The sequence below is a fragment of the Pezoporus wallicus genome, unplaced genomic scaffold (genome assembly GCF_028554395.1).
Source record: "Pezoporus wallicus isolate ANWC-B61680 ecotype Strahan unplaced genomic scaffold, APGP_CSIRO_Pwel_v1 contig_6382, whole genome shotgun sequence".
Taxonomy (NCBI): Eukaryota; Metazoa; Chordata; class Aves; order Psittaciformes; family Psittacidae; genus Pezoporus; species Pezoporus wallicus.
This window is the reverse complement of record NW_026638015.1, coordinates 99,690-123,125: the sequence shown is the minus strand read 5'-3', so window position 1 is coordinate 123,125 and position 23,436 is coordinate 99,690. Positions and strand designations below refer to the sequence as shown.

At 57.1% G+C, this 23,436-nt stretch overlaps 1 protein-coding gene across 2 annotated transcripts in view; it reads right to left on the bottom strand.

Moving 5' to 3' along the window:
* The window catches only part of DGKZ (diacylglycerol kinase zeta), a 40,415-nt gene extending 17,315 nt beyond the window's left edge, over positions 1 to 23,100 (bottom strand). The window contains exons 1-7 of one of the 2 annotated variants that reach the window (XM_057408790.1): positions 22,894 to 23,100; positions 3,157 to 3,265; positions 2,362 to 2,457; positions 1,514 to 1,591; positions 1,177 to 1,233; positions 780 to 848; positions 253 to 324 (exon numbers count right to left, since the gene is read on the bottom strand). In XM_057408790.1, the coding sequence (XP_057264773.1) occupies positions 253 to 324; positions 780 to 848; positions 1,177 to 1,233; positions 1,514 to 1,591; positions 2,362 to 2,457; positions 3,157 to 3,265; positions 22,894 to 23,072 (660 nt within the window). In that variant the 5' untranslated portion in view covers positions 23,073 to 23,100. Of the gene's footprint in view, positions 1 to 252; positions 325 to 779; positions 849 to 1,176; positions 1,234 to 1,513; positions 1,592 to 2,361; positions 2,458 to 3,156; positions 3,266 to 3,970; positions 4,726 to 22,893 lie in introns of those variants that run through there. The other variant, XM_057408789.1, reaches the window with a different exon arrangement.
* Between the last annotated feature and the right edge of the window lie 336 nt (positions 23,101 to 23,436).

Below are 23,436 nucleotides of genomic sequence, written 5' to 3'. Positions count from 1 at the left end.
GTCTCCCCCTCCCAGCTCCTCCATGCCAGTGCAGGGAGTGCTGGAGGAAACCATGCAGGAATTTTGTAACGGGAAAGCAATGAAGAGGAAGTTTCTCATAGAATCTCACAGCTACCACAGCACAGCCTCTCCCAGTAAGAGGAGCTGTTAAGGGAAGGTTGCAGAGAAGCAGCCTGGGGAGTCCCAGCAGAAAGCAGACATCATGAGGTGCAGAACAGGCTGGTTAAGGCATTCAATGGGGGCTTCGCTCACCGCTTGCTTGCACCAGGAACAGCTGATGGCTACAATCTCTTTACTGTGGAAGGCAAACTTCTGCTGGAAACCCTGTAGAGAAAAGGGTAAGAGGCTTAGAGAATTCCCTCCCAGCTCTCTACCACCCAGCAGGACTTTCCCACCACCAAGGGAGATGTTAACAAAGACAACGTGCCTGCAGCTGGAGCCCTCTGTGTCCCTGTCAGATAGCCCCAACCACCACTATGGCACCAGGGAGGCCAGTGAGCTCTGCAGGGGTGTCCCTATTGCTCAAGGAAAGCATGTAAGGAAGACAGGCCTCTCCAGGACTGACTTGTCCCAGGGGAAAATCTTTATGTGGGAAGTACTTATGTAGTGCTTCAGTGTACAAAACAGGGCACATGTGTTGGTTTTGCTGTAGGCTACTGCTGCCAAACAGGACTGGTGGGATGCCCCTGGTCCCCCATCCTGTTCTTGTCCCTGGTTTGACCTTCGCTTTCCCTCAGGCTGAGAAAGAAAGCCAAAGCAACAAGAAGGTACCCTCTCACCTTGCCACACTGCCGGCATTTCCCTTCCTGCCGCCTCCGGTGTACCCAGTGATGCCGGACAACAATGGGCTAAAGGGGAAAGAAAGAGAGGAAAAATAATGGAATGAAAGGTCCAACGCGTGAGGGGATGTGGGAACAGGCAGGAGGAACAGAACCAGGCCAACCAAGAGCTCTACTCTTGCAGCAAGCCCACTGCTCACAGGCAACAGCACCAGCCCTCTGGGAGAAGAATGAGGGAGCAAGAGGCCAAATTAAGGCGCTCAAAGAAGGAATTAAAGCCAGAAAAAACAAGAGGGGGAGGAAACTGAAGACTGAGAATCCCACAAAACAAAGCCAGTGGAGAGTGAGCACACTGGAAAGGGAGGCAGGTATAGGCAGCATCCAAGGCATATCTTACCTCCCTTACATTCCGGGATCCTGACTCCCTGAAGGAAGGTTTGCAGCGAAAATTTATCTGTAGATTGAACACACATAAGAGGTATCAGTAAGACCATCAGACCCAAAGGAAACCTACTGGAGTTTACCAGAGCACGCCCGGAGCCTCTGGAGATACTTGGTGCTTGCTGTGAAACCCTTCACATCTCTCTGTTACTGAGCAAAACAGGGCTTGAGGACCCAAATCTAGCGACGATGCTCCTTTTGATACTGTATTTCATTACCCAAGAGGAAAGGCTGCCCAAGGAAAGGCTGTTACAGCTTTGTAAGCCAGAGAGGGCTTAACAGGCTTTACTCACTTTCTCCAGCTGCTCAATGCAGGGTGTATGCACTACAATCTTGCAGGCTGCACACTTACGCCTGGAGAGAGGTTTTTGCTGGAGGAGGAGAAAAGAGGAGGAAAAACATGCATGTGAATAGCAGTGTTCAGAGGCCAGCAAGCTCAGCCTCCCATCACACCTCCTTTGTATATCTCAGGATGCAGAACAAGTCCTGCAGTAGACACAAACTAGACTTCTTGCAATTGAAGGGATCTAAGCATATGCACAGAGCAGATGCTCTCAGCTCTGGGGCAGAGCAGGGAGGTGGTCTCCTGCTGTCTTGTTCTGCAGTCCTTGGCCTCTTCTGACACTGCCAAAGAGCACCATGGAAGCTGGTCTGGGAGGCACCTGCAGAGCTCCCACAGTAAGGCACAGGATGGCATCAGGGCTCTGTATCCCATACCACAAGCAGGACTGAGCCTGCAAGCTGGGAGGGAGGACTGCAACAACCCCGTAAGATCAGTGCTGCCTGCAGGGTCAGGAGGCAGCAGGCCTGGGGCTCCAGTGCTCAGTCTTCTCCTCTATTGAAAGGTTTTGGATTCAGATTGTCCCTTTAAGGGTATGGGATCCCAACAGCCTCTCCCTGGAATATTATCATACCACCTCTGGGTGAGTGGCAGCCCTGTGGTGGGTTCTCATTGCAAACTGAGCAGCAGCACTGGCAGAAATAGAGGTCAAAGCCCTCCAGCACACGAGGGCAGGAGGGACACATTCCTCACCTTGGAGCCCCCAACATGTTCCCCAGCAGAGGCTTTCATGGCCTCTCTGCCTGGCAGCAGCAGAACCCACATCTGGGGTCCTTGCCAGGGAGGTGTGTGGCCACTCACCAGCAGCTTTGCCATACAGTTCTGCTCCCCAACATAGCAAAAGTCCCCAGAGACATTGGTCTCAAACCAGATGTGCTCCCCATAGACTGCAGTCTCCTGAAAGGCACAAGACAACATGTTTATTTGAGAGCACCCCCAGATGCACATCCAAACCCCTAAAATGCTTTGTGTGAAGGACAAGACACTGGACAATGCTGGGGGGTGGGAGGCTGGAGCTTGGTGTAGACCAGGAGACAAGATATACAGAACAACCAAGGCCAACATCTGGATAAAGGAAACCTCATGAAGCTGCTGCAGTGTCCCACTTGCTGTAAACAAGGACCCAAGAAAACCAGCTCCAAAACCCACAGTGTCCTGCACAGGGGGGCTGCTTCCATCACCCCCTGAGAGGAGGCACTGGGGTGAATGCCATGCAGGGGACTCCTGAAACAACTTCTGTTCTATGACCTGAGAGTGTAGTTTAAAGTCTGCTGGACTTTGAAAGTGAAGGAGCAGGGGCTTGCTCCTGTTGCTTGGCCCCAACCACCACAATATCTCGGCTGCCAGGAGCAGAATAGCTCTCAGGGGAGTAGCTTTGCCACCCTCCCAGGAACTACATGTGCCTGCACAGCCTCTCTGCAGCACTGCAGGATGCTGCCAGCAGCACAGATGCTGGCACAAGCTGGTGGCAATGGCAGAGGCCATAAATGTGTCAAAGTCAAAGTCACCTGGGAACCCTCATCCTGGGAAGAGCCTGCTGCTTCTTGGCTGGGAGCCTATTCCATGTAATGCCAAGCAAAATACACTACAACTTACGCTCCAGTCCACAGTGCTGCGTATCTGCCTCTCCGAGTCACTCCTCAGGGCTAGGGCAGGGTTGGGCTGGGCTACCATGTGCTGGAGGCTGGACTTGGCAATAGCTTTCCTGGAAGACACAGGAGGGCTGGCTATTAGATCAGGGGAGGAGAAACATGTGCAAAGCACAACCTGCTTCTAGGATGCAGCAGAAAAGCATCCTCAGGACCAAGCGTCTGGAAATGAACTTCCAGCACCGCTGGCTGAGGAGCACCCGCTCCTGTGGGATGAAGAGGTGCTGTCTGTGTTGCTGATAGCTCAGCACCTTGCACCCAGCAAGAGGCGCAGTCTAGGCCAGCTCAGTCAAAGCCTTCAGGGGTGACAGGTCCATTGCAAAACAGCCTGGGATGCTCCACCAAGCTGTGATGGGGACAACCCACAGCCCTTGCCCTGGAAGGCTCCCCGCAGCTCTCCCATTCCAATACATTCCAGAGCCTGGGCCATTTTCAGGGACAAGCACAACCAGACAGATAAAAAGCAGTGGTTTGGGGCTAGCGAGCTGCTCCCCTGTGTGCAGGTCCGCATCTCCAGCCCACAGCCAGGCCTGCCACCTCCCTCTCTCCCCAGGCTGGCAGAAGAGGGCACCCTGCAGCCCTGGGGTTGCACTGAGAGCATCAGAGGCAGCGCTGGCCTAAGCGGGAGATGCTCAGGGGATGTGAGCAGCACCGCAAGCCACCAATGGCAGTCAGGGCCAGTGGAACAGACCCCGCTCCCTCCTTTCCCACCAAGCCTGGGTACACCCGGCTGGCCCCTCCCGCGGCATCGCCATACATACAGCAGCCGGGGGCTCCAGCTATCCAAGGCAGCACGGCACGGAGGCTCCAGTCCCAAGCACTCAGAGGAGCACCCGGCTCCATCTGCCCCCATGCAGCGCTGGGCCAGCGGCCGCGGGTGCCCCGAGGGCAGCAGCCCGGGCCGGGCAGCATCGCTGGAGCGGCGGCGCTGGCTGAGGCGGCGGTAGCGGCCCGGCAAGCCGTGAGCAGCGCGGCCGTGGCTGACCTCGGCGGGCAGGCGGTGCGAGGACGCGCGCCGCAGGCAGCGGGGGCCCCGCGACAGCAGCGCAGCCTGCAGCGGCCGCAGCCGGGGCAGCATGGCCAGCCAGCTCTCCTCGGCGCACCGCTCCTGCCGGCACCGCTCGGCATCATCTTCCAGAGACTCGGACGTGTCAGCGCAGGGCATCCCTTCCCCTCCAGGGGGGATGAGGCTGGCCAGCAGGACGGAGGGACCCATCAGATGGGCATCGACGGCTCGCGCACAGCCGCCGTGCTTGGTCTGCACGGCAAAGCGCGGGCTGAGGCAGGGCGGCGTGGTGCTGGAGCGGCGGCGGCGGCTGCGGGGCTGGCCCAGGCAGGACAGGGCTGGCAGTGGGGCTCCGGAGCCGCGGCGGCGCTGGGCCAGCGAGGATGAGGGCAGCCCGGCTTGGGAACGCCGCCGGGCTTTGCCCGTGGGCACGGCCACCGCGCTGGCACGGCGCAGCCCCTTCCCACCGAAGTGCCGCCTGAAAAAGGTCTCCATCGCACCCGCACTTGGCTGTTGACACAGAGACCGGGAATTAAATAGGCTCCCATGGGAGTCCGCAGGCGGGGGGATGGATGGAGACAGAAGGCAGCAGTGGGGGACATGGGTAGGACCCTCTGCATCCCTTGCTGTGGGATGAGGAGATCTGCATCCCAAGGCACAGAGGCAGCCCTGGCATCACTCCTGGTGCTGGTCCACCTAGTTTTCCAATGGGAACCGCTCTGGCTAAACACCAGACCCATCAAATTTGCAGCAAATTGAAACTAAGCTCTTGTGAATCCCAGTGAAGAAAACCAAAAGAGCAGGAAAGTAAAGTAAAAGCAGGACAGGCAGACTTGGTAGGAGTTAGCTGGGCGAGATGGAGTAGCGTGGCGGAAAATCATCCCATGTGTCCTGTGCAAAACTTCCCCCTCCTGATGAAAGAGCTTTATTGGGGCTCTCGAGCTTCCCCTGCCCAGCCCTCAAAGCTTGACAGGCAGCCTGGACATTGCAGCAGCCCATGGAAAGCCCCAGGCCACAAAGTGGATGGTGCTGTAGCAGTTTCAGCACTGGCAGCTCAGCATGCAAAACTGGACTGGAAGAGGCTGAATCTGGCTCGCTCCAGTGCTTCAATTCCCACCCTCCAGCCACCACCTCTCTACAGCCACTAAACAGAGAGGATTTACTCAAAAAACACCCCACCAAGACCCACAGTTTGGTAGAAGCAAACTTCTGGCTCTTCAGTTGCTCCCAAGGCAAGGAACTGGCTCATGGCAGCCTGCAGGCACACACAAGCCACCACCATCACTCTCAACAATGGCTTCTCTACCCATCATGAGGGTACGGGCATGCTGCTCATCATCACACTAAGATTGTTATCTCTTCCACTTGCTTCTACCTTCCTCATGCTCTTATACACATTTGCTTGCAGCAATACCAGAGGACCTTCAGAATAACACCCTGACCCAAACCTCCACTGCCCTGGGGACCACACAAACAGGAAAATTTGGCAAAGCTTCCCTTTTCCTTTGGGAACTGCATGTAAGATGGGACGTGTGTTATTTTCTGGACGACCATTTGGAGCTTTCACTTAGTGCTTGTAGGACAAACAACCCACTGGGCTTTTTAGATGACTTTTAGATGACTTTTTAAGATGACTTTTAGATGACTTTTAGAGTCATCTTTTAGATAACTACAAAGCTGAGCTTGTATTTTTGGAAAAGGCCAGGCTTGGTTTGCTCTCCTCCAGCCTGGTAGGCAAGGAAGCCAGCTCTTTAGTTTCTACAGTCTCATTGCCAAGCCTGTACTCAGTAACATAGGCCAAGGAGGGAAGGAAGGACAGCAATGCCCTCCAGAGCAGCTAAAACCTGCTTGAACTGAACGCAAAACCAAAGTGCCACCTTGTCAGAGGGGTTTCTCCAGTCTCAGCACAGCAGCACTGCAGGTCCTTGGTCACCAGCAGGTTATCTATAACCCCATTGAAGCCCATGCAGCTTTGCAGAGGACACATTTTGCTGTTCACTCTGCTTCCAGCCTATCCCCGACACTGCAGCGCTCCATTCCTGCTCCTTCTCCCCATTACCTGCAGGGTGATGCCCAGTAAAATGCATCATCACCAAAAGGTGTTTGAAATTGAACAAATAAAATACGTTAAAAACCCAAGAGAGAACATTGCCTGGGTATGGCACACTGCAGCAGACCCTTTCTGGCCAGCTTTAGCTGCCGGGGGAGATGTACTGTCCGACTACATCCCAAATGAGCTGAACAGATGCTCCCTCCTGCCCCACATATTCCACTAGCATGAAGCTGCTTGCTGAGCTGCTGCCATGGCAGGAAGATCTCTCAACACAGCTTCCTTCCTTTTTGCACCACAGTCTTGTGAAGAAATCTGCTAGAACAGCTTGACATTTATGTTTTGAGTACTTGCTGATCAAGGCCCTTTTTATCTTCAGGGTTGTCTGCAAGTGACACATGGGCTCACACTCTGGCCACCAGTCTTTAAGGTTATTATGAGGCAACCCATCTGACAGCAGCACATGACAGCTCAGATATGATGGGTGAAGATATCCTAATCTCTCACAACTTACTTCCAATCTGAGCTCCAAAGGGTGCACTGCAGGTGCTGAGAGCTGCTGCTGGTGGAGCAGATGGACAGACTGCTGGGGGTGCCCAGGGTTGATTTGTATCAGCAGGGCTGCATGCAAAACAGCCAGGGAACCAGGTACTGGGTGGAGAGGAGCCTGAGAGGAGCTAATCCCTGGAAGCCCCTAGACTAATGCCAGCACATCTCTGGGATCCCCACTGTTTGTCACTGAGATAAGATGAAGAAGAGCCATCATCCATGGCTGCTCTTCAGATGGCATCACTCAGCTCAGTTGGGTAAGGAGGCTGGATGGAGGCAGCCTGGCATCTGGAGGGTGGCAGGGAAAGGAAGTACTGCTGCATGCACGAGGATATCAGCTCTACTTACAAGCAGCTATGCACTATCATTTCAATCTCCTGTGAATGAGGAGTAGCTCTGGTCTGCTCGTGATCTGCAATCAGAGCTCTTGGGAGGTGATTTATCTCTCACCAGACCCCTCAAGATCCTCAGTCTCCCTGCCTCACATCAATGGACAGAAGCTGCTGAAGCAGGAACATGCTCCAGACCATAGGCAGGCAGCAGTGCTGTGCTCAAGAGCTGGAGGAGGAAGGGGCTGCTGCGGGAAGCTCCCTGAGCACTCAGAGCAAGCTGCTACCTCTTACTCTGAGGGCAGAGCTAACCTCGGTGGCAGGAGGTAAATGCCCCTGGAAAGACAAGCAGGCATCGAAGAGGAAAAACTTGCATCGTGTAACTTCAGTGCACACAGCTCATGGACTGACTGATGTGGAGACCCTGCCATCGAGACAAATAGCAGCATCCCTCCTGCAGTGTTGGGAGCTCCAAAACCAGACAGGGTGACTCCTAGGGCTAAACATACATTGTCCCGCAGGGCCCAGGCTCTGCCCATGTCAGGAGGAGCTTCTTGACATTCAGCTCCATTATTCTGCTTTGCTTCCCTAGTCTCAAACAAACTTCCTTTACCAGACTGAATAGGCCCTATGTGCCCTTAAGACATGTAGAGGGATGCTGCCTGTGCCATATGCCTGCTCAGCCCTTCCTCTATGTTATTATTCCCTCTGCCCCTCCAGCAGCCTGATTTATTCCTGCCAGACCCCAGAAGAAGAGAGATCCCAGGTTGCTTTCAGTGCCAAATCTAGCATCCTCTCTCCTGGCACCAGGGATGGCAAGAGGATGCTAGTAGAGGACACCCCCAGCAGCACAACACGCAAGCTTGGGCCCTACGTAAGTCAACCTGAGAAACACATTCAGCTTCTCCTGACCTTTCAGCAAACCTCCCGTTAGTCGACTGGAAAGCATTTTTCCAACCACATGGCTACAGCAAGGGGAACAAGTCCAAGAGTTTCGCCTTGCTCCATGACGAGCGCTCATCCTGATGGCACCTGGCTGCGTTCCTGCATCCTGGCTTGCTGCAGGCAATGGGGAGATGCTGTGGCACTGGAGCTGGCAGCACGCAAGCAGAAGCCCGTTTCAGTTTACACACTGTCTTCTCCTGGCAAGGACGCTTGGCTTCCACAGCTCGATCTCAGGGAAAGTGCAAGTGTTATTAATAGCCACCCCTCCGTGACACAAAGATCTCCTGGGCTTCTGCTGTCTGTCTCCTCCCTGCCAGGACACCAGAGGGACCGAGGGACAAGGGCCCGGGCACCCATCCAGGGAGCTGCGCCTCATCCCCTCCTTGCTGACACACCACCACTTGCCTTCAGTGTTGGATTCCATCACAAGCTCACAGCCCCCTTCCTGCTCCTTTCAGTGCTCTGATACTCAAGCTTCTCATGTACATTGCTATACCCACACCATCCCTGCTGAAATCCTGTATCCGCTCCCCCATCCCGCTCCCAGGCATCAGTCACCGACCAATTCCTCTCCCTCAGGCTCCTCAGCCAGCCCTCTCTGATGCACCACAAGAGCAACCAGCACAGAGGAGGTGCTGAGGAAGTCCCCATGCCAGATGGGGAAGGGAGCATGCTGGGCAAGATGTGCTGCAGCCCTCAGGGCTTTGGCTGCAGTGAGGTGAGCAGTGATCAGCAAGTTTCCAAGCTGCGCAGTTTGTTTCTACCCAAAGTTTCCATTCCAGCTGTAATCTCTCCTACATTACACAAATAAAAGAGACTCAGGAGCTCCCCTGTGCTGGGTCCAGCATGAACAAGGACATGCAGCTCCCCCCAGCATACAGGTAGAGAGGCCGTGACCAAACCACCTTTCAAAGCATCGCAAGGGGTGATCTACAGACTGTGCTCACCCTCTATTTTAGGATTCATTCATTTGATCTATTGCAACAAGTGCCACCTCCTACACGTGCCACAGCACCTCATTCCCAAGCTCCCAAGCTGCAAGAGCATGCCATTCCCAGGGCAAACCGTGGCCAAGGGCATCCTCAGTTGTGCTGTCACCCTCATACTGCAGAGCAGACTTCTGCTGCAACTTTAAGGCTGCAGAAGGCAGTTTCTGGTCCTTGCAGGGCACTCAGAGGGAAACAGATCCTCACCTATCTCAGTGAGCCCTGGGGTTGAACCAGAGCACTTCAGACTTCCCTCCTAGTGAGAAAGCAAGGCAAAGGCTTCAAAACTGCCTGGCGGGCACACACAAGCAGCTATAGAGGACGTCCTCTCAGCCCTGTGGCTTCCGCACATACAGCCCCAGCATCCCCCTCTGCAGAGAGCTGTGTAGAGGCCCCTGACAGGGCCACTGGGCATGGACAATGAGAGCAAAGTACCCCTGGCAACATCAAAGGGCTCTGCTAACTTGCTCAGAAGCCTGTCAGTGTGACTGGGCACTTTGGTTGACCAACCTGGAGGTTCCCGGACTGCATTGCCTCCCAAGGGACCTCCAGGTACATCAGTCTGGACTCTATCCGTATCTTGCACAGGGCAGAAGAGCACAACTCGCAACCTCCTGCTCCCACACATACACACCTCTGTTCCATGGCATGGCGATGCAAATACCCTGACACATCCCAGGCAGGAAACGGTAATGGAATACCCACACAAGATAGCCAGAAGCAAAACTCACCCCTGGGGTTTATTTCAGGGCACAGGAATATCAGGGCACACCCCAGCTGGCAGCGACAGCTCAGCATCACCACTTCAGCATCACTTGGGACTGCTGGTACCCAGGGCAAGTCACCACACAGCCCACACCAGGGATGGGACACAGCCACTAACTTTAACCACACACCATTTTCTGGGCAGTCTGGGAGCTGGGGATGCCACATAGAGGTGATGCAGCCCCTAAGCTGCCTTCTTTGAATGAGCAAAGCATGGGGATGGATGCAGCAGCAGGAACCAGCTGCCTTGCAACACCACAGCTTTGCAGCTTCCCATGGGAAGCTTCTCCAAAGGGAAAAGACAGATGGACAGAACTGCCCAAGGCCACACAGCGACCTGAGCATGGTCCCTACTTGCCTGGCCCTGCCTCAACCAAGACAAAGGATCAACCATTCCATGCTCATGCCTGGCCCTTCACAAGAAAACGCTCTCAAGCTGGGTTTATGAGAAGAGCAGGGGCTGGGAGCAGAAGGGCCTGAGACTTTTCCTACAGTTCCTAGCATAACTCTGACATCCTGCTGGTGGCAGCTCCATCCTACTTCTCCCCAGGGTCTGTAGGCTGCCCTGATGCTGCCTCCCCATCATTGCCTTCACAGGACAGACCTGAGATGTGCTTTAAGGCACATCTGCCAGACTAGCTCAGACCCTCCACTTACACTTCATAAAGTCAAGAGTTTCCCAGCCCTAAGGCTCAGAGTAATGTTCCCATTACAGCAATGTGATTTCCTTCCCAAAATCCGTGGAAGACAGTGTTTTGTCTTAATTTAAACAGAAGTCATCTCCTTGGAGGCGCCTGGGCTGACTCGGGGCGTTCATATCCCTTGACAACTTTCCACCATCATAACATTATGAAGTTTACTTGCCACTACACTAAATAATCTGCCTCCTGGTTATCAAGAAACCCGACAGCACTGACTTAAACAATCTTTTGCTGTGTTTGGCAGGGGAGCCAAACAGCAAGACTGATGGCCCCGGGCAGTGAGTTAACTGGGGATGAAACGCAGAGGGTGAGCCACCACCATCAGGGCTGGGGCAGAGGCAGAGCAGGGGTCGGGGGAGAGGCCAGCCATGCAGTTTCTATTTCAGTCCTATCAGCACCAGCAGTGCAGGCTGGGAGGGACTTTGTTTCTTCTCTTTCTGAGCTCCCTTTATAAAGCAACACACACAAAGCAAAGCGGTGGGAGGCTTGGCAGGGTGCCCCAGTAGTTTGGGGACCCAGGCTGTGCTTTCTTTAGCTGATTCCCACTGTTCTCCCCAGGGCTGGTCCCCTCCTTCAGTACACACAGCTCTGTGCCTCCTGGAGATGCAAGGGACGTGCTATTTAAAGGGAGGCCAGTCCCACAGCCCAGCTGTGTGATCCAAACTCCCCAAGCAGCCCCAGCACACAGGGACAACATCCTGGTGCACGGATGACATCCAGGCACAGTGCTGCCCCAGGCAGGGCAACCCACAGCATCTGCCCAGGGCAGCAGCCCCGGGGGGAGGTGATGAACCTGGTGTAAAGATAAAGCTCCAGCGTGGCAGATGCAGAGCACAGGCAGCAATTCCCAGGGCTAGGAAGTCTTGGCACCTCCCAAAGCAAAGCCAAGAGTCTCAGGTGCTCAGTAACAGGCACTGATAATGGAAAGATGGGAGCTGTGTGCCTCCCTCCAGCATGTGCCTCCCTCCAGGCCACTGCAGGGATTGGGAAGGGCATCCCACTGCAGAAGCAGGGAACCTCAGCTGGCACCAGCACCAGGGGAGATGCCAGGAGCCCCCAGGTCTGTCCTGCTGCCCTAAACTATCCCAGTGCAAAGCCGACAGGGCCTGGAAGTCACAGCGAGACACAGGCTGGCTCCCCATGCCCCTGTCCTCTGTCACCTGCACGTTTTCTGATGCCACCCCCATGGGGGTCCAGTGCTGTCACAAGCATCTGGAAATGCCCCTCTGGCAGGGAAACCGCAGGGAAGCCAAGGCCAAGCACCACTGAGTGTGAGGGCCACAAAGCCCCTCCCTCACCCCTGGGGATAGCTCAGAGCCCCGTGCGCTCACTCCAGCCCCGGCAGCGAACCCCAAACCCCGCTCAGCAGGAACAAGGTTGAGCGCCTTGAGGCTGACCCTGGGCTCTGCTTCCCCCTGCCTTTCCCCACCGAGATGGGACCTGCTCAGACCGTTCCCACAAACTAAGGGCTGGCTTCCCCCCCCCAACCCGGCACAGGCAGAAGCAGCAAACACACAGGACGAGGAGGAAGAGGAGAGAAGGGGAGAGCGTGGGGCAAAGCCCCGTGACCTGGTCCGGACGGGCGCGGGGTCCCTGCAGGTGCGAGCGGTGGCGATGGCCGCGGAGCGCCGGGCCAGCCCTCCCCAGCCAAGTCCTAGTTTGGGAGAGCGAGCGCTCGGCTTCTCCCTCCGCCTCCTGCCCGCTGCCCGCCCCGACAGCGCTCTGTAACCAACCCACAGCGCTTCCGCTCCCAACAGCCCGAGCCCGCCGGGCCCCCGGCCGGAGCGCACGCATCAGAGGGGACACAACAAGAGAGGGGTCCCCCCCAGCACACAGCCGCCCTCCGAGCATGCAGGGATGCCGCTGTGCTTCTCTCGGAGCAGCAAGAGATGAGGGGAGGAACACGCCGAGGAGGGGATTCTCTCCTGCTTCCTTGGGACGTCGATAAAGGGGTTTGTGTGGAAAAGCCAAGCTACCTGCCATGGAGAGCCTGTGTCCATGCACAGGAGGTCATTTACTCCTGTGCCTGCTCCGGGCCAGCTCCACAGACATCTCAGGAGCTGTTTACCTCCCCTTGTTGCTGCATGAGAGCCCCTCATGGGATTTCTCAGAGCCAAGCTGGGGAGTTCCCTGTCATGCTCCACAGCTATCTGTGTCCCCCAGGCATCACCAGGGACCTGCTCCTGGCCAAACACAGCCCAAGCTCCCCTTTGGGGCCACAAAACCGACGTCCACTTTGGCCTTTGCAGAGAGTGGAGGGGCGGTCACACTGAAGGCCAGCTCACTCCAGGGTGCCTGCATGGCCTGAGTCACCAGCGGTTGTTATTTTGGTCATCGACCCAGCAATGGGAGCCATAGCCAAGCACATGGCTGCAGTGAGTCAGTGCAGGCAGCCGCAGCCGAGACCTCGTCCTTTCACACCCTGCCTCCTCCTGCCTGCCCCTTCCCCTTGCCTGCATGTCATGGTTAAAGTCAGACAGGGAGCAATTCTCCTCTCTGTGTAGGAGCATGTGTGGACCATGTTCAGTGCTCCCTGGGGTACGGGGATAGACCGCAGTAAAATGACAACAAAGCATCAGGGAGGTGTCTGTCAGCACAGTGAAAGCAAAGGCAGCCAAGCTGCCTTTCTCGATGGGTATCTGAAAGTGGTTCACAGGAAACCATTAACCAGAAGCCCAAAGGCTGAGCTACCACTGCCACCACCACCTCTGTCACGACAGGAGCGAGTGGCCTTTGCAAAGCAGCAGGAGCTGAGATGGGTGAGGACACATGAGCAAACCTCTCCACAGCCCAAGGTGCTGCACTGGGTTCAGCTCCTTTCTCACAGCACCAGAGGGGAAGAGGTGGAGATATCTGCTCAGGGCAGGCAGGAGATGTTCACCCCTGCTCAGCCCTCCCTCAGACCCAGCAGCTGCTGAAGGATGGAGTGCTCTGCCCCCTGTGTGTCCTTCGGATTTCCCTTCCCAGTGCCAGGAAAGGGCCAGCTGCCACTAGGAGCTGAGCAGGTCCTGGTGTTCTCACCAGGGCAGCCATGGTGCAGGCCATAGCCACAGGAGGAGGAGAGGCCACAGAAGGGCCCCTAGGAACAGTCCCCAATCCATCGCTGTTAAGACCCACTTAGTGGGATGAGCAGGATGTTCAATCAAAGAGGAAATTAAAATCATGTTATAACTAGCTGCCAATTCAGAGCAAAGAAACCTCATAAGGGATATGTGTGGCTCCTCCCCAGCCCCATCTCCTGCCAAGGGAGCTTATCATGGAATCACAGAAAGGTTTGGATTGGAAGCTTAAAGCTCATCCAGTTCTAACCCCCTGCCATGGGCAGGGACATCTTTCACCAGAGCAGGGTGCTCAAAGCCCCATCTGCCTTGGCCCACCTCCCTCCTGGGCCAGCAGGACCCAGACCTGCAAGTGGGAACAGCCCAGAGGGATGTCCAGGGTGGATTCCAGCTGTCCCCAAAACCTCTTCCAGGTCAAGCAGAGCAGCAAGAGACCAGGTCACTGGTTCTCCAAGTCCCTTTTCCTGGAGGCAGCAGGAGTGGGAAGCCCGAGAGCGCTCTCCTCAAGCCAAGCCAGGCAAACTTTCCTGCTGCTGTTCTCCTTCCCTCTGTGACTAAGCCCTCACCCATGCAAACATGCACACAGGCAGAGGGGTAGCCAGGGAGACCTTGGTGTCCCTGTGCTGCTGTCACAGGTTTGAGTCTGCTGCGTTCAAGCAGAAACCTCTGCCCCAAGCTGAGAGGCTCCCCAGCCCCATGCAGCCCTGGGCAAGGCTTTCCAAGCGAGGAGAAGACTCTGGTCCCACGCACCTGAAACCACAGCACCAGGGGCAGCCCCTGCAGGTGTCTGCAAGGAGGGCACTGCTCAGCATCCCTGAGACACCCGGTCCCCAGTGATCTTCCCACACACACACACACAGCATGAGGCTAAAACAGGAAAGACACCTCCTCTTTCTGCGCCCCAGGCCTTTATCATGACCCTGTGACGAAGCAAAGCACATGCCGACTTGCCACGAGAAAGGCATTTGTTGGTTTAACTGTGACCCTGCTACTGATACCAAGCCTAATCTTTGGTTTCACTTTTCTACCTCATGGCAGTGAGCTACCAAGTCTTCTTCTCGCCCAGCTCAAGTCAAAATCAAAGTAACTCCTTTTAGCAACGTTAAATCTGCCACTTCTTGGGTTTGCTAAATGTCAGCCTGTCCCTGTGCAACAAATGGAAGGGCAGGAAGAGAAGTTGTTTTTTTTGTCCTCCACCCTTTTTGTTCTAAATGCCTTCAGCATATCTGCCCTCACATGCTTCCTTTTCTTCTCTCATTCTAACAGTCCCACATCTGCCAGCTTCGCAGCCACACTGACAGGCTCCTTTCTCCATCATCCTTTGGAGAGGAGATCCCAGGGGAAGAGGGCAGACCGCTTTCTCCCTTCCCAGAACAGGCTAACACTTCACTGCAGACTGGTAGTGCAGAGTGCCCTCACTCTGCTCCCACTTCACACAGTCGGAGATCACTGGAGCACCCAGTGCAGAGGTTGGGTGGGTGCCATTGTGTGGGTCTGGGTGCTACCAGGACACACAAGCCAGCAGTGAACTGGCCACCAGCTGCTTCACCGTGGCAGCACAAAAAAGCTCCATGAGGATGCTTTGCAAAGCCCTCCCTTGCAGAAGAAAGGAAAGCAAAACCAGTAGCGAGGAGATAAGGCCAGCATGCCACAACACTCAGGGGAAGCAAGCCCCAGGGCATGGGCTGGGGCTGCACAACAAGAGCACCCAAGAGCTCAACAGAGCACCCAGGAGCTCCGCAGAGCAACCGTGCCCTCTGGTGTTCAACACACGGCGCTTTGGGCCTCTCTGAAACCCATGTGCCTCCCTGTGCAGAGCACTAACAGAGCACACCACTTCCCACCAACACCTCCAACCACGGGCCTCCCAGGCACACTGGGACATAGACCTGTGTCTACAAGGCTGGGCAAGCTGGAGACCGAGTGGGGAACCTGAAAAGCCCAGGATGCTGTGCAGATGGGTTGATACCAGAGACACCGCTCAGCAGAAGGCAGGAAGCAGCAGTCCTCAGTGAGGCTTTGCCACTGTGGCACTCTGTATGGCACACAAGTGCAGCCAAATCCTGACCAGGCGGATGTGCTGCTCCACAAAGATCATGGTGCAGGGGAGCCTGGGAACAGAGCCTGGGACTCAACCCTGTGTCCACATCTCCTCGGGAGCACTCATGAGCCCCCATCACCATGAGAGCCTAGGTATTGGCTTCCACACAGCAATTACATCCTAGCAATGTATGATTACCTCCTAAGCCTTATTTTTCCACCCAAGCCCTGCTTTCCCACCATGTCTGTCAACCCCAGCCCTACTGAACTTCAGGCTGCTTCAGCCGTTTGGCTAAACCACCCTCCCAGCGCTGTCATCTTAGGTCTTCAAAGCACTCAGCATGCACAGGGTGTAGGTGCTACGGCCCTCATGCCCACACCGGTTAGCACACAGAGGAGGAAGACCTCGAGTGACCGTCACCCCAAACACCAGCGCAACGGGGGCACCGTGTTAGCCGATGAAAGTCCAGCAGCGAGCTGCCCTCTAGAGCAAGTTAGTGACGCAGGCAGCAGGCAGGCAGCCTGGCTTCTGGTGGCCTGGTTAGTACAGACACAAGAGGGTGACGTGGGGTGAGACGTGGGAGGGAGGAAGGGGAGCTCTTGAGCAGAAACGCTTCGGCAGCTGCTGGGACTGCACAGCCTGTGCAAGCCAAGGAAAATACCACGTACTTATACACCGCCGGACGGTGCTTTATCCTCCTGGATCCCCATCGGCTGGGCTGGCTGCCCGGGAGACAGGAGAACACACCTTTGTGGGGCAGGTGGAGTCTAGGGACACAAAGAAAGTGGTCAGCAAGCCCTCCCCATAAACACGTCTGGCTGCCCAGCACACAGCACAGTTCTCCCCATCCATGGCTTTGCTGCCCCGGTGCCATCCCTCCACCCCACACCCAAAGGCCCTGGTGTCTGCAGACCCCAGTGTGTCAACGGCACATGCACCACCATCCCTGCTGTCAGACATGGAGGTCCGTGCAGGCAACATGCCTATGGAGCTGGGGTCAGCAAGGCTGTTTCTTCCTTTGGAGCCAGGCAGTGAACATCAAGCAACACACTTCTGGGATACGAACCTGGCCCAGTCCATAATCAACTCCAGCCAGACCCATCCGGCTACAAGAACCTAAGGGTGCCCAGGCCCTGCACCTCCATGGGGTGCATGACTCAGGGACCAGGGCCAGGCTGGCACAGGGGGAGCTCTGCTTCCCTCCCTCCTGCTGCCTCCTGGCAGCCTCACCTCGACTGCTGGGTCCAGGCATGGATTTGAATTTCAAGTAACTCATGCAGGCACTGGCCAAGCCTTGCACGGAGGAGCACTGTTCGGTCAGGGCAGGGCAGTTCCACTGCTCCCAACCCTCCAGCCTCTGCGTGTGGGCACTGAGACCCGGGCACCCAACACACCGCCAGCCAGGGGCTGGGAGGCAAAGGTCTTGGTACCCCAGCACAAAGGGGGAGCACCTTTCTTGGGACCTCTGACACACCCCCCTGTCACATATACTTCCTCTGTCATTGAAACAAGAAAACTGGGTAAGTAATGCTGTTTGAGCCCAGGAGGAGGGTCCTCACCAGCAGCCTCTGCTGGAGCATCTCCCAGCCCTGTGCAACCCATAGCCCAGCCAGTAGCTGTGCTAGGGAGTGAGATATCTCTGACTGTGCCCTTGGCAGCAATCATAGTACAGGAGCCCCACTGCCTCTTAATCCTGCCATCTGCCAGCCTCTGATGATTGCAAAATCCCTGCAGAAAACATCCCCCCCATCACATTTCAGCAGCAGCAGCTGCTGGGTGCCTGCCACCAGAGTGCCAAGCGCCACGTCCCATGCGTGGTGACCTCAGGCTTGGGCACTAAGAGGCTTAACGCTGGATTCGAGAGGCTCCTGGCTGGGGCTGGGCAGCAAGGCAGGACGAGATACAGATGATCTGATCCAGAGGGAACTTTCACACAGAGGGGCTGGCACGTGGCCGACCACATCCCCCTGCTCCCATTCCAGGCTACAGGAGGCCAGGATCACAGGAGGAGGCTCCAAGCTGTCTTAGGTACTTGTGCCCTGTCACTCTCCATCCTCATCCCACCAGAGAGGAGGTGGAACACCCCAGCCCTGCAGAGCAGGCAGGAAGGAGTTCCCCTGCTCTCTGGCTCCGCATCCACACCTGTGCTCAGTGTAAGCAAGGCACAGGCTGTTCTGGCACCCATGTTTCCTGTGGGAGCTGAGCTGCACCAAAACAAGGGGAAACCCTCGGTAAGGAGCTCTTGGTTAGCGGCACTGACTTCCTGGGACAGCCAGTGGGACATGTGACTGTCTGCAAAGACACAGCATATGTCAGAGCCAAGGCTGCTCCATGTCCCTACATGTAGGACGGGACACAGCCAGACGGTGGGATGCCAGACCTCCGTCTGCCCCCAGAGCAGGGCTCTCCCCCACCACTGCTACCACATCTTGGGCAGCATCCCTGAATCCCCCAAAGACACATCCCCAGTTCCCACTGGTCCCTGAGAAGCTTGGCAGGGCTTCTCCGAGATGCAGGATGCTTAAACCACTGGGAAAGGCTGAAAGCCGTGATGGGCAAAGCTCAGAAAGGCTGTTCCCAGGTGTGGGAGCAACGGCCACAGGTAGAAACTGGAACTGGCAACCTAGCCCAGGCTGCACAACCTGCCCAGCAGGCAGGGCTGGGGCAGGAGGCACATTAACTCCTACTGTCTGGGCCGGCAGGGACTGGGAAGATGTCCTCTCAGTCAGTCCCTGGTGTGATGAGGAGGAGTTTCCCGTGGGAGCAGAGCTTACAGTTAACTACAAAGTGAGGCCATCAACCCCTAAGCAGCAGAACAGCACTGGGTCAAACACATGCATGCAGTACAATAGGACTCCAACCCCGCTGGGCACTGGCCTGGCCAGCGAAGCCTCATCACTTGTCAGAGCTTTGCCCTCCACCTGACATCCTGATGAGAATAAAGCCTCCAAGTTCCCAAAGAGAGACTGCAGCTGCTGCTGAGCCTGCGAGTTGCAACAGAAACACAGGGTATTTATTACGTCTGTAATACTGGAGAGCTGGCCTGGGGAAAGCTGCTGGACTCGGGATCACAGAGCCACTTATTCCCTCAGAACCTGGTGCCAGCTCAAGAACCAGCAGGACAGGTTTGCTCTATTTCCACACCTTGTCTGTGTCCCCGAGTCAGCCCTGCACCCGAGTCCCTACCTCCAAAAGTCTTCAGCAGAAGCCATTCACCTCCTGCCAGTCCCCACCTCTTCCAAAAGGGATGTGTTGTGAGCCCAAGGGTCAAGGAGCCCCAGCCTGCAGCCCTCGCTCTGCTCCTGAGCTCAGCATCTCAAAGTCAGCACTCACGTACAACAGCCAGCAAGCAAGTGAACATGTGCTGAGAGCTAACTCGAGCTTTAGCTCACAGTCACCTGGGAAAAAGAAACCAGAGCTCCACCAAGAGTGGAGCTGGAAGGTGCATTGAGAGGCTTTGCCAAGTCTCTGGGGAGACCTGGGCACAGCTCTGCAATGGGTGAAGGAAACCCTACACTGCATCCCCACCATGGGCCAGAGCTCGGGTTGCCTTCCATGAGAGCATCCCCACCATTGTAGAGTGCTGGCCTCACCCTGAGAGCATCTGTGTTAGCCCACAGGAGTATCCATGTACCCAAATTCCACCCTTGCACCACGCATGGCTGTTCCTCTCCCCTCTCAGTGCTGTCTTCTCACAAAGACCAGTGCCCGCAGTGCCCCCCACCCTGCACTGCCTTTCTCCCCATCACTTTTGCTTGACGAAGGGAAGAGGCTCATCATCCTCCCTCCTCCCAGCCCCTTGAGGAGATTGCAGGGTTTCCTGGAAGGGAGGCTTCAGCTCCTACACAGATTAAAGGTTCTGACACCTTCTCCAACGTGTGGCAGCCCCTGATCTGATCTGATCTCAGGAGGGCCATGGGGCTATCAGCAGGCACCTGGGGCTGGAGAGAAGAGGCAGGAGGCAAGAAGGGACCACACCAGGGAGCAGCTGACACCCTCCACTCTGATCCTTCCCTGCTCCATCCCAACTGGCGGCTGCCCCGGTGCTTTCCTTTTCCCCTTGATGAGATCAGAAGTCCCCAAGCTCCTCAAGGGAGGTAAAGCCTGGAGCGGAGAGCACAGAGCAAACACAGCAGCAGCGGGAACAGCTCTGCCAGCACATCCAACCTGCACCGCAAAACAAGCCCAGGGACAACTGGGGACTCCCACCAGCATCGCTGGCTTCAGCCCAACTGATGCCACACATTGCCAGGAAGCAGGATGGGGAGCAGAGGCTGGAGTTATTCAGAGCTAGAGGAAATCTGCATGCACGGAGGAGGATTGCTCAACAGCGAGCTGGCAGCAAGGTACCTTGTGAAAAAGCCTGTCCTGAGGTAAGCGCTGCTCTGTGCCTGCCAACATCAGATCACAAGCTTCATGCTCCTCGCCAGAACCTGGTCTTCCCCTGGGCTGCCTGGGGCTTACCCCACCTCTACTACACCCACACTAGGGGCAAGCAGCCGAGAGCCCTGTGCTGGGGCAGGCAGGGGATGGAGAGGGCCGTGCTGCCATCCCTGCACCACCTCTCCCCCGGCTTTCACACGGGTGTGAGCATCAAGCTGCGAGAAGGATGGTGACAAGCGACGTGGCAGAGAGACGTAGGCGGGCGCGCGGCTCCGCTTCCCGAGCGCCGTTTACCCACACGCCGTGCCACCCACGGCGCTTCCCTGGGGCCGTGCAGGCACCCCCCGGCTCACGTGCAGCCTCCAGCACCGCGCCTGACACGGGACCACAGCCAGAAACTCAGTCACAGGCGCTCTGAAGGGTGCTTCCATCGTGCTCCCTGCTGCTGCTGCTGCACCTGGCCATCGCACACCTCCTCTAAAGGGGATGTGCTGAAGACCTTAAAGCCCCCAGGGAAAACCCATTGCAGCATCCCCCCCCTCCCCGCCAGCACAGGGGAAAGGGAATTTGTTCTCAGCATTCACACTCCCTCCCCAGTTTCCCCCTGGAAAGGGTGAAACGTGTTGTGAGAAACGGGGCACCTAGGAAGGAAATTTAATCCTAACCACCCATTATCTGATCAACCCCAATCTCTTTATCAGCCCAATTAAAAGAATTACCCATCCGTGGCCTGGATGCACGTATTGTGTGCACTTGTCTCTGGCAGCTCTGGAGCCAATTACTCCACCCTCCTGTAAGGCAATTACAAGGTACAGGAATAAGCCCGCTTGCAAAACACAAGGGACCAACCTACCACTACCACCCGAGGCTGGAGCTCAAGGGCTCTTTGCTTCAAATGCCCTAGGGGCCCACGTGCTCTGGGGACGAGAGGCTCTTTGCTGTGTTATAGACCTGTCCCTTGCCTGGCTGTGCCTCCTCGTGTCACAGCAGGCAGAGCCCAGCAGCACGTGTCCACCTTATGAACCTCTCTCCTGGAAGCTGGGCTCTCCAGAGACTCAACACTGCGAGTGAGCAAGCTCCTGCCCATTGCCCAAGTTTCCTCTAGACCCGCTTCCCAGCCAGGCCCAGGATGGAAGGGAATGCACATTCCCTCACCAGTGGCTGTTGGAAAGCATTTGGGATGTAGGGGCTGTACTTCTCACCAAAAGAAAGCACAGCGAAGCCTTCCCCCGCAGCTCCCTCGCAGGAGGTGGTACTTCACACCATCCCCTGCTCCAAACCTCAGGTGGGCAGGAATTCAGTGGTGTGCTGCCAATTATCCTGCCTGGCTTCCCATCAAGCTCACTTCCCATAGGCATGTGTGGGAGCCCCTTCCTTCACAGAGGCCTGTGAGAATCTCTTCTCACTCTGATGCTGCGGGTGCCATATTTGTCATCCTGAGATGGAGGAAAGAAGGGCAAGAGCAGCATCCACAACCCGATGGGCACTTCCAGCCATCATGGCAGGCGCGTTCACCCCTTCCAGCTCCGCCACCTCCTGCTTGGCCAACTTTGCCTCACCCCCATATGTCCACACTGTAGAAGGTTGTTCACACATGGAGAACTTCCCCTCGGTGTAGGGTCTGACAAACACTGCAGTCACAGCAGCCTGAACCCCTGGGAGCCAGAGAAAGAATCAGAGCAGTACTGGGGACAGGGCAGAGCCTGCAAGGAGCTCCACACAGCCACTGCCACCAGCTCTGAAACCAGAGCAGAGCACTGCTCTATGGTGAACTGACCTTATAAGCACTTTGCTCCTGGCTCTGGCTTGGCTGTGGAGGTTGAAGTTGGTGCCTTTCCTCACCCAGGAGCACTGCACCCTGCTTCAGGTCCCCCCACCCACCACCACCCCCTCCACACACCAACAATGCTGATGAGCGCTATAAAGATCAGCACAGAGCCACCAAGATACTTGTTATCAGATACAAGGCCAGGCTGAGATAATGGTGGTGGTTTGGTCTGCGGAAGGGAAGGTTAAGGGGAAATGTTAATGTGCTCGGCAACCTGATGGGGATGTACAGAGAGAAGTGATCCAGACACTGCCCAGAGGTGCACAGTGACTACAGCACAGGCCACAACAAAGGAAACACTGAATAGGCATTGGAAGGAGGGGGGAATTCCCGGGAAGCTGAAGCACAGGACCAGGTGTCCGCGGAGCCCGATCTGTCTCGCTCTTGGTGACACTCAAAGCACAACATGAGCAGCTTGATCGAATCTAGCCCTGCCCTGGGGTGGACCAGGGGACCTCAAAAGTCCCTTCAGACCCGAGAGGTCCCTTCAGACCTCAGTTGTCCAATGCGTTCACACAGATCCGGATGCCAGGGGCACCCCTTTGCTTCCGAGAATCCCCGAAATCCCTTGAGGCCAACAGCCAGGCTGCGGGAAGTGCAAGGAGTGGGGCTGACTGCGGGGAGGAAGTGAAGCAGCGATCGCAAGAGCTGGAATCGGGGATCCCGGCAGCTGGAACCAGCTGCGGGGTGTGCGGGGATAGAGACGCGGTTCTAAGCGAGTGGAAACGAATCCTCCAGAGCAGCGGCTCCAACTTATCCACGGAGGAGCGCGCTCACGGCGAGGGCGATGCTTCCCAACTCGGATAAAGGAGGACAACACAACCTCCCCCCCGCTCCGTCCCCGCACCACGTCCCGCGTCCCTCGGCGGCTGTGCTCAGCCGGGGGCCCGTCTCGGCTGCCTGCTGACAGCTGCCCGCCGGCGGGGTTGCCCCTCGGCTCCGCAGCCCCCGCTCAGGATGCTCCGGCCGCCCGTGGCCACCCCTTGCCCCGGGGCCTGACCTTCCCCCGCCGGCGGCGCTGCCCGCCCCGCCCGGTGCTCACCTGCGCCCGAAGAGCTTGAGGCCGGTGAAGCGCTTGTTGCTGTGCCGGCGGCCCAGCGGCGGCGGGCCCCGCTCGGGCTCAGCGCCGCCCGACGCCCCGGAGGTGGAGGCGGTGGGAGAGGCGGCGGCGGCGGCAGAGGAGGGCGAACCGGCGGGCGGCGGGACCCGCGCCGCCTCCATGGCCGCGCTCGGGGCTCGGCGCCGCCGCTCGGGCCGCGCCAGGGGAGGGGACAGGGGCGGCGCGGCCGCGGCTCCCGCCCGCCGGGGCCGCAGGAAGTGGCCGCGCACCGCGGCCGCCAGCGCCCCCTTGCGGGCAGCGGGAGCGGGGCCGGGGGCGCTTCGCGACGCCTGGGCCGGCCCCGGCCCCGGGGCTGCCGGGTCAGGAAGTGCCGCGTCCGCCCCGCGCTCGGGAAGGGGCCCGGCGGCAGACGCGGAGCCTCCCCCCGCTTCCTCCTGCTCCTCCGCCTCCCATTGTTCACCGCCGGACGGGGGGACGGAGCCAGCAGCCCCGCCGCCGCCACCACCGCCCTCTCCGGGGACCGGC